Source organism: Garra rufa, chromosome 20, assembly GCF_049309525.1.
Source record: "Garra rufa chromosome 20, GarRuf1.0, whole genome shotgun sequence".
NCBI classification, from domain to species: domain Eukaryota; kingdom Metazoa; phylum Chordata; class Actinopteri; order Cypriniformes; family Cyprinidae; genus Garra; species Garra rufa.
In genome coordinates, this window is record NC_133380.1 from 39,566,486 (window position 1) to 39,577,784 (window position 11,299).

Below are 11,299 nucleotides of genomic sequence, written 5' to 3' on the forward strand. Positions count from 1 at the left end.
GAATTAAATGCATAAAGGATGTTTGTATTATTTAACATATTTAATCATTGCAGGTTTGCATTGAATTTCACTGTTTTTATTTATTTTGAGGAACACTGTATCTGTTTTTTTTAGTGAGTGAGATGCATGCAATTAATGCATGTTCACATTTATTCAAGAAGTAACATCTTACAATTTCTCTCAACATGGGGACAGGAGAGCTTTTAATCAATAAATGGGGGAAAGTAACTGGCGTTACTTAATTGAAAAAGTAACTCAGATATTTTCTTGTCAATTACAAAGTAATGCGTTACTTTACTAGTTACTTGGAAAAAGTAATATTATTACGTAACTTGTGTTACTTGTAATGCGTTACCCCCAACACAGTTGATCAATTGTCTATCTATGCATCTATCTGTCTATGGTTTATAGCAACCCCACCCTTCATTAGTAATCCTTGTTAATCACTGTTAACACCTGCTATACAGTGAGGAAAAAAAAATTTGATCCCCTGCTGATTTTGTAGATTTTGAGATTAGGAGCACTCTCTTAAAGGAAGTGCTCTTAATCTCAGCTTGTTACCTGTATAAAAGACACTTGTCCACAGAAGCAATCAATCAATCAGATTCCAAACTCTCCACCATGGCCAAGACCAAAGAGCTGTTCAAGGATGTCAGGGACAAGATTGTAGACCTACACAAGGCTGGAATGAGCTACAAGACCATCGCCAAGCAGCTTGCTGAGAAGGTGACAACGGTTGGTGCGATTATTCACAAATGGAAGAAACACAAAATAACTGTCAATCTCCCTCAGTCTGGGGCTCCATGTGAAATCTCACCTCGTGGAGTTTCAATGATCATGAGAATGCTGAGGTCTAGAACAGAACTACACAGGAGGATCTAGTCAATGATCTCAAAGCAGCCGGGACCATAGTCACCAAGAAAACAATTGGTAACACACTATGCCGCTGTCCGTCTCAAGTTTGCCAATGAACATCTGAACGATTCAGAGGAGAACTGGGTGAAAGTGTTGTGCTCAGATGAGACCAAACTCAAGCTCTTTGGCATCAACTCAACTCGCCGTGTTTGGAGGAGGAGGAATGCTGCCTATGACCCCAAGAACACCATCCCCACCGTCAAACATGGAGGTGGAAACATCATGCTTTGGGGATGTTTTTCTGCTAAGGGGACCGGACAACTGCACTGCATCAAAGGGACGATGGACGTGGCCATCAAATCTTGGGTGAGAACCATTGAAAACGGGTTGTGGATGGGTATTCCAGCATAACAATGACGCAAAACACACGGCCAAGGCAACAAAGGAGTGGCTCAAGAAGAACCACATTAAGGTCCTGGAGTGGTCTAGCCAGTCTCCAGACCTTAATCCCATCTATCTGTCTGTGGTACTAAAGAGACGGGCAGATTGTAGACTCTAGATGTCTATTTCCAGTGAAAAGCATTAGCAGAGTGAATGACAGAGAGCTGTTTTAGGCTCAGACGGTGAGTCAGCTCTGTAGGTTTGAGACACAGCCAGAGTGTAACTCTACACCTCCATTAATTAATAATCCAGCGATCTCACAGCACCACACAGCGTTTGTCTGAATAAAGAGAGAGCACTTTCACCAGCTTCCAAACTTTCCCCTCCGTCGGATCTAATGGACACAAGTGGAGGACACATCTGACCATTGTTGGCCTGCAGATGGAGACTCAGGTTACAGTCATTCTGGCTTAGACTAATGCATCTAATGCATCTCTCAGGACCCGGAGCTGTACACTTCCTCCAGTAAGAAGACGTTTGATGTCCATGGCATTTTAAATTTTTGTATTTTAATCAAACTTGTGTTAATCAATTCTGTTTGAGACTACCAGACAACGCATGAAGTTGACCAAGTTTCTCACATACCAGTTGTTAGTCGTCTTCAGTCTGAACAGTTTTCAATCGCACACCTTCGGGTGGCCCTTCATCTCCAGCAAACATGACTAAAATGTTATCCGCCCAGGAGGCTGCTAAGATCTATCACACTAATTACGTGAGGAACGCACGAGCCGTTGGAGTGCTGTGGACCATCTTCACCATCTGCTTCGCCATCATCTGTGTGGTGGTCTTCATTCAGCCGTACTGGATCGGAGACAGTGTGGACACGCCGCAGTCGGGATACTTTGGGCTTTTCCACTACTGCATCGGGAACCCCATCACAGGAGAGCTGGTGTGTAAAGGCAGCGCTTTGGACTTTGGGTCCATCCCTTCAGGTGCCTTCAAAACCGCCATGTTCTTTGTTGGGATCTCTTTGCTGCTGATCGTGGGGACCATTGTCTGTTTTAGTTTGTTCTTCTTCTGCAACTCAGGCAGCGTCTACAAGATCTGCGCGTGGATGCAACTGGCAGCTGGTTAGTAGAACTGTTTTTCTGAATTTGGACACTTAAGTTACATTTAAACAGTATCTTCTGAAAAGTATAACATCTTAAATGCATTATATTTCTAACCAAGAGGCATTTATTTGTTGCTTTGTTTTGCTTAAAGTGATATAAAAGTTTAGCTGCTAACAACTTGTTAATCATACTAGAAACATGTTAGAAATGTGCTAGTCAGTCTAGAAACATGTTAACAACATGCTAACAACTTGCTAATCATGCTAGAAACATGTTAGCAACTTACTAATCATGTTAGAAACATGTTAGCAGCTTTGCTAATCATGCTAGAAACATATTAGAAACGTGCTAGTCAGCCTAGAAACGTTAGAAATGTGCTAGCAACTTGCTAATAATGCTAGAAACATGCTAGCAACTTGCTAATCATGATAGAAACATGTTAGCAACAAGCTAACAACTTGTTAATCATACTAGATACATGTTAGAAATGTGCTAGTCAGCCTAGAAACATGTTAACAACATGTTAACAACTTGATAATCATACTAGAAACATGCTAGCAGCTTTGCTAATCATGCTAGAAACATATTAGAAACGTGCTAGTCAGCCTAGAAACATGTTAACAACATACTAACAACTTGCTAATCCTACTAGAAACATGCTACCAACTTACTAATCATGTTAGAAACATGTTAGCAGCTTTGCTAATCATGCTAGAAACATGCTAGCAACTTGCTAGTCAGGCTAGAAATCTGTTAGAAACATGCTAGCAAGTTGCTAATCATGCTGGAAACATACTAGAAACTTGTTAATCATGTTAGAAACATGCTAGCAACTTGCTAATCATGCTAGAAACATGTTAGCAAGTTGTTAATCATGCTAGAAACATGTTAACAAGTTGTTAATCATGCTAGAAACATGTTAGCAAGTTGTTAATCATGCTAGAAACATGTTAGCAGCTTTGATAATCATGCTAGAAACATGTTAGCAAGTTGCTAATCATGCTAGAAACAAGTTAGAAACATGCTAGTAACTTGCTAGTCAGCCTAGAAATGTTAGAAACATGCTAACAACTTTCTAACCATGATAGAAACATTAGAAATGTGCTAGCAACTTGCTAATAATGCTAGAAACATGCTAAAAATCATGCTAGAGACATACCAATAACTTGTTAATCATGCTAGCAACTTGCTAATGACATGCCAATAATGCAAGTAACTTTTTTAGTAGGTTAGAAACATGCTAGCAACTTGCTAATCATACTAGAAACATGTTAGCAACTTACGAATCATGTTAGAATCATGCTAGCAGATTTGCTAATCATGCTAGAAAAATGCTAGTAACTTGCTAGTCAGACTAGAAACATGTTAGAAAGTTGTTAATCATGCTAGAAACATGTTAGAAACGTGCTAGTCAGCCTAGAAACGTTAGAAACATGCTAGCAACTTGCTAATCATGATAGAAACGTTAGAAATGTGCTAGCAACTTGCTAATGATGCTAGAAACATGCTAACAACTTGCTAAGCATGCTAGAGACATGCCAATAACTTGTTAATCATGCTAGAAACATGCTAACAACTTGCTAATGAAATGCCAATAATGCAAGTAACATGTTAATTATGTTAGAAACATGTGAGCAACATGCTAACAGCTTGCTAATCATGCTAGAAACATGCTAGCAACTTGCTAATCATGATAGAAACATTAGAAATGTGCTAGCAACTTGCTAATGATGCTAGAAACATGCTAAATACTTGCTAATGAAATGCCAATAATGCAAGTAACATGTTACGTTAAAAACATGCTAAAAACATGCTAACAGCTTGCTAATCATGCTATAAACATGCTAGCAACTTGCTTATGACATGCTAGTAACTTCTCAATCATGCTATAAACATACTAAACACGTTAGAAAAATGTTAGAATCATGCTAACTACATTCTAAACATGCTAGCAACATGCTAATCATCTAATCTATCTATATAAGGTTCAAAACTTTAAGCTTTTACAGCTGCTTTAAACTTTCAAGCTAGGCTTTCGTAAGTCTGTCTTGACAAACTTTTTAATCTAGTTAATATTTAGGTTTGTGTTATTTCTATACTATTATAGTATTATTATTTTCAATTAGCTTTTATTTTATAATTTTAAATTTAATTTAAGATTTAGTAATTTTATTTTAAAGTACTGACTAACTCTTTAGATGCTTCAGCAGTTCAGTTACATTCTCATGGTTGAGTAGGGAAATAAACTGAGGTTACTCCGGACTTCAGCACCCTGGATAGTTCCACTTCTTATTGGGAGCAGGGAATGCTGCTTTATAGTATATCACTGGAATATACTGCAAATCCGTATCCTAATGAAGTTATCAGTGAGGGCAAATAACCAGCTCATCACGTTGTGTTACATAACAATGCTTTTGCAATGCACACTCATTAAAGAAAAGTGAGAGTGCTAATGAGAGACAGTGTGTAAAGCAATACCCACAGCAGCACCAGCTGCCCTGCATGGAGTATATTGTCATATGAATAATAAATGATGAGTGTGGCTAAAGTTGCCAGGCAACAGCCCCAATGCAAAGTATTTCTGGTAGTCAAGAGTGTTTTTGAAGAGATTGTGAAGGAGTCTCGCTTTTTCTCCTGTGAATGTTTCCCAGGGTGGGTTTATTTTTGTAAGTTACTTTCTGTATAGACTCAAAGTCTACAAAATTAACGAACATTTACAGCATCTTGCCAAGAATAAAGACAAATTTGAAAAATACTATCACACTATTTGAAGTAAGGAGTCTAGGGGGGAAGCTGATACCTTTTTGAAATAGATCATTTAAAAATATAATTGCATTTTATTAAGCAATATCACAGAAGCAAGCTCCCTGTTTTCTGAATATGATGATTGAGATTCAGTCGAGCACTTCAGATAATCACAGCTGCTGTTCAGAGGACTGTGAGCAATACTGCTTTCATAGTTAAACAGAACATAGTCTAACATTTAAAACAACATTGGCAGGTAATGCTTTTTCCATGGTGGAGCGGAAAATACACAATACACAAGAATTTTAATGTTTTTGTAACAAGTTTCAGTGTTTCTTATGCTCACAAGACTGCACTTATTTGATCAAAATACAGTAAGAACAGTAATAAAACATGCTAGAAACATGCTTAAAACATGTTAATGATGCTAATAACATGCTAGTAACTTGTTAATCATGCTAGCTACATGCTAGTAACGTTAAGTAAGTTAGAAACATGCTAACAACATGCTAATTAGGCTAGAAACATGTTAACAACATGCTAACAGCATGCTAATCGTGTTAAAAACATGCCAACAAAATGCTAATCAGGGCTAAAACATGTTAACAACATGTTAATCATGCTAGTAACTTGCTAATCATGCTAGTAATGCTAACATCGTGTTAGTGGCATTGTAATCATGCTAGCTACACATTAATAACATGCTAATCGTGTTAAAAACATGCTAGAAACATGCTTAAAACATGTTAATGATGCTAGTAACATGCTAGTAACTTGTTAATCATGTTAACTACATGCTAGTAACGTTAAGTAAGTTAGAAACATGCTAACAACATGCTAATTAGGCTAGAAACATGTTAACAACATGCTAACAGCATGCTAATCGTGTTAAAAACATGCCAACAAAATGCTAATCAGGGCTAAAACATGTTAACAACATGTTAATCATGCTAGTAACTTGCTAATCATGCTAGTAATGCTAACATCGTGTTAGTGACATTGTAATCATGCTAGCTACACATTATTAACATGTTAATCGTGTTAAAAACATGCTAGAAACATGCTTAAAACATGATAATGATGCTAGTAACATTCTAGTAACTTGCTAATCATGCTAGTAATGCTAACATCATGTTAGTGGCATTGTAATCATGCTAGCTACACATTAATAACATGCTAATCGTGTTAAAAACATGCTAGAAACATGCTTAAAACATGTTAATGATGCTAGTAACATTCTAGTAACTTGTTAATCATGCTAACTACATGCTAGTAATGTTAAGTAAGTTAGAAACATGCTAACAACTTGCTAATTAGGTTAGAAACATGTTAACAACATGCTAACAGCATGCTAATCGTGTTAAAAACATGCCAACAAAATGCTAATCAGGGCTAAAACATGTTAACAGCATGTTAATCATGCTAGTCACTTGCTAATCGTGCTAGTAATGCTAACATCATGTTAGTGGCATTGTAATCATGCTAGCTACACATTAATAACATGCTAATCATGTTAAAAACATGCTAGAAACATGCTTAAAACTTGTTAATGATGCTAGCAACATGCTAGTGACTTGTTAATTATGCTAGCTACATGGTAGTAACATGTTAAATAAGTTAGAAACATGCTAACAACATGCCATCTATCCATTTTCTATCAATCATCTGACACACTGTATTGCCTTCTAAACATTCATGCTTTAAGCTTTAAAACTACTTCAAACTTCAAACTTTTTTCGGACTGAAAACCCTAAAATTTCCACAATTTATAAAACTTTTTCACACTTTTTGATCAGGCTTTTTCGAGCCAACTTAAAGTTTGTCTTGACAAAATTTTCTTTTTTATCTAGGTTTAAAATGTACTTAATTCCCTTGATGCTAAACCTGAGCCATTATTCCAGTCTGAATTAGTTCAGTCACCCCTTAGAAATCATTCAGTTTTTTCTGGAAACCATGATGCATTTTTCATGATGATGAACAGAAACTTCAAAAAGATTATTTTTTTTATATGTGTCCTTGTCAAATAAAAGTATTAAAACATTTCTTTTAAAAATATCTCACTGACCCTAAACTTTTGAACAGTAGCCTACTTCCAATTCCAAATGAAACTAAAACTCGAAGCGAAGGTTATTGTACGAATCTGTTCAGTTAATGATTGAATGACTTGAAACGGCATAACCTGCAGAAACAGTCACTGAAAACTGAAAACTCTGTCTAGAAACCAGTGTTGCCAGATCAGGTTGACGATTTCCAGCCCAAAAGCTCACCAAAACCCGCACACTTCAACAAAAACCAGCCCAAATTTTAACTGTCAAAAAAATGAGAATTTTATTGCCATGTCAACGTTGATAAGGACCATTTTTATCTCTTTAAAAAAAGAATAATGACAAAATAAAATAAAGATAAATCAATTTCACAGGAATATGGATCAAAACAGTCCGAAAATATGCGTAAAATGTCCAGAAATCTTTTCAAAGTGGAAATTAACCGATGACTTTTACCCTTGGAAAAACGCATGCATCATTTTCAATGTCCACAGTAAAAAATATGCTAATTTCTGTGCAAAAAGTGCACAATAAAATGATGGGAAACAAATGTAATGTAAAACCCCGTCACTCACAAGTCATCACGTCTCACTAACGTAAAAGACGTAAATTGATTGACAGGTCTCTGTTAAACTAAATTACACCGTGAAAAAAAAAACGTGAATTTAACGGTAAAAAACTGTAAAAAGGCTACGGTAAAAACCTGTGATATGGTTAACGGTAAGTTCCCCTTCTATATACGGTGAAAAACTGTGTTGGACATTGCATGTAATTTTACGGCAGTATACCGTTTTTTGAAGTGAAAAAGAAGGTAAAATTTACAGTGAATAACCGTAAACTGACATTCCCAGAATTCCCTGTGTTTAATTTTGTTTATTTGATGTTTTTTGTGGAAATAACTTTTTCTTCTTAGATTTTTCTTGCCAGTCTTGTACATTAGGGTTATATGTTACATATAATGCTGTTAAATTAATGTTTTTTGCATTAAATCAGTTTTATGTGTGTTACCATGATGGTGTTTAGTGTTTGTGTGAATGACACTGTGCACCTTCTATATATGTTATTATTTAAAACCTCCTTGTGATGGGCTTTGGTTCATCATGTGATGTTGTCATCACCACCTGCTTTTGGTGGTTATCGGTGTATTGCAAAGGCACAAAACAGATTTCAGTACTTCAAAAGGTTGGTAAATCACCATTATATCAGTTAAAAAAAAATCTGAAATTACAGTATTTATTTATTGGGGGGAAGCCCGGCCAATCTGGCAACACTGCTGGAAACATGGACAAGTGGAGTGATACAAACAGTGAACTTTGAGTTGATTAACTTCACACTGTTAAAGGAACACTCCACTTTTTTTTGGAAATAGGCTCATTCTCCAACTCCCCCCGAGTTAATAACCTGAGTTTTACCGCTTTGAAATCTATTCAGCCGTTCTCCTGTTCTGGCGATATCACTTTTAGCATAGCTTAGCATAGATCATTAACTCGGGGGGAGTTGGAGAATGAGCCTATTTCCAAAAAAAAGTGAAGTGTTCCTTTAATAGACTAAACTAAACTGACTTGAACTGACTTAATAATGACATTGCAGAATGTACAGCAGAATTTGGAATTTGTGACCCTGGACCATAAAACTGTTATTAATGCATGGTTTGTTAGGATAGGACAATATTTGGCTGAGATACAACTATTTGAAAAAAAAAAAAAAAAAATTCTAAATATTGAGAAAATCACCTTTAAAGTTGTGCAAATGAAATTCTTAGCAATGCATATTACTAATCAGAAATTAAGTTTTGATATATTTACAGTAGGAGATTCACAAAATATGGTCATGGAACATGATCTTTACTTAATATCCTAATGATTTTTGGCATAAAAGAAAAATCGATAATTTTGACTCATACAATGTATTGTTGGCTGTTGCTACAAATATATCCGTGCTACTTAAGACAGAAGCTGTTATGCTAACTTTATTTTTATTTAAAGGATTGTTAGACTGATTTAAATCTTCATTTAATCTTTATCTAACTGGGCTTCTTTTCCATCTTCAGCGACTTGTATGGTCATCGGCTGTATGATCTATCCTGACGGCTGGGACTCAGAGGAGGTGAAGAGGATGTGTGGCCAGCGGACAGATAAATACACGCTGGGTAACTGCACGGTGCGCTGGGCGTACATCCTGGCCATCATCAGCATCATGGACTCACTAACATTATCCTTCCTGGCCTTTGTACTTGGCAACCGGCAAGACAAACTACTGCCAGAGGACTTCCAGGTGGAGGAGAAGAAAGGTATAGACTTGGACTGTATGTTATCATCAGTGCTGGATAGATCACTCGCAAATTGTAGGCCATTACTGGTTACAAATGACTTTTGACATGATTCCATGACTATTTTTTGATTACTTTTGACTAATATGAATGGAATGTGTTCTTATGTGACCCTGGACCACAAAACCATTCATGAGGCTTTTTGAAATTAAGATTTATACATCATCTGAAAGCTGAATAAATAAGCTTTCATTGCTGTATGGTTTGTTAGGATAGGACAATAATTGGCCGAGATACAACTATTTGAAAATCTGGAATCTGAGGGTGCAAAAAAATTCGAAATATTGAGAAAATCGCCTTTAAAGTTGTCCAAAATAAGTTCTTAGCAATGCATATTACTAATCAGAAATTAAGTTTTGATATATTTATGGTAGGACACTTACAAAATATCTTCATGGAACATGATCTTTACTAATATCCTTACAATTATGATTATATATGAACCTATTAATTTATGGTTTGTTAGGATAGGACAATATTTGGCAACTATTTGAAAATCTGGAATCTGAGGGGGCAAAAAATTCTAAATACTGAGAAAATCACCTTTAAAGTTGTGCAAATGAAGTCCTTAGGAATGCATATTACTAATCAAAAAATACATTTTTATATATTTACGGTAGGTTCTTCATGGAACATGATCTCTACTTAATATCCTAATGATTTTTGGCATAAAAGAAAAATTGCTAATTTTGACCCATACAATGTATTTTTGACTATTGCTACAAATATACCTGTGCTACTTAAGACTGGTTCTGTGCTCCAGAGTCACATATAGATTTTTTTTTTAGAAAGAAAAATTCAAAAGAGAAAAAAAAAAAAATCAATTATTTGAGTATTATATTTTATGTATTGCATGATTCAAAATATTGATCACTTTTAAAGTTGTGCAAATTAAGTTCTTAGCAATGCATATTACTAATGAAATATTAGGTTTTGACATATTTACGGTAGGTTAATATTTGGCATAAAAGAAAAAAAAAAAAGATAATTTTGACCCATATGTATTTTTGGCTATTGCTACAAATATACCAGTGCTTCTTAAGACTGGTTTTGTGCTCCAGGGTCACATGAAATGTGAAATGAATTCTGCTGTTCATGTTTTTTACAGTGAAGCTACATTGAAACAATCTGTACTGTATATAATTTTGCAATACATAAAGTAGTTTGGTTGATTAATGTAATCTGATTATTAACATTTTAACATGTAATCTAGTTACATGTACTTGATTTTTGTAATCTGATTATATGTGATCAGATACTACCCAGCACTTGTTATTGTACATTTTTAAAGAAAAGACAGGTTTCTAATATCACTAGGTGTGGTAAATAATGACAATTTGCTTTTGTTTGCTGAACTGTTCTTTTAAATAATATAAGAGAGATGGGCAGAAGGTGTTTCGTTTCTTTTCACAGCAGCCCATGTTCTTGCCTTCGCCATTATATCTCTGATCTAACTGAAGCCGGTTTCTCATGGCAGTGTAAAGTTGCTTCTTTTAAGAAAAAGCTCATGCATCTTCTGCTGTGTAAAAATAACAATGCCCAGAGAGACAGTATTCTTTTTTTGCTTTCTATAATGACCAAGGCAGAGCTCTGTGATCACAGAGAGCCCACTTCAAACACACAGCGCCTAGTCAAATGAATACTAGCTGTGACAGATTTGTATGTTTATGTGTGGGTTTCATTAGCGTGCTTAGTCACTTGCAACAACACAACAAAACACTATTAATCATGTTCCTGTTTTCATGTTCCTCATACAATGCCATAAAAGATGTTGAGAAACTAATATGGCCTTTTTTTGTTCTTTTTATAGAGGAAGCATGAAGACCCCTGCA

At 35.6% G+C, this 11,299-nt stretch overlaps 1 protein-coding gene across 1 annotated transcript; it reads left to right on the plus strand.

Moving 5' to 3' along the window:
• The first annotated feature begins 1,954 nt into the window (after positions 1-1,954).
• Positions 1,955-10,589, plus strand: lhfpl5a (LHFPL tetraspan subfamily member 5a). The gene is made up of 3 exons (XM_073825571.1): positions 1,955-2,366; positions 9,189-9,443; positions 10,576-10,589. Exons 1-3 carry the CDS (start codon positions 1,955-1,957, stop codon positions 10,587-10,589), a joined length of 681 nt encoding a protein of 226 aa, XP_073681672.1.
• The last annotated feature ends 710 nt before the right edge of the window (positions 10,590-11,299 follow it).

What these genes read in the sequence shown, in the direction of transcription:
- lhfpl5a (XM_073825571.1), top strand. Translation starts at nt 1,955, where the DNA reads ATGACTAAAATGTTATCCGCCCAGGAGGCTGCTAAGATCTATCACACT. An exon ending in GTGGATGCAACTGGCAGCTG is followed by an intron (nt 2,367 to 9,188) that starts GTTAGTAGAACT and finishes TTCCATCTTCAG; the next exon opens with CGACTTGTATGGTCATCGGC.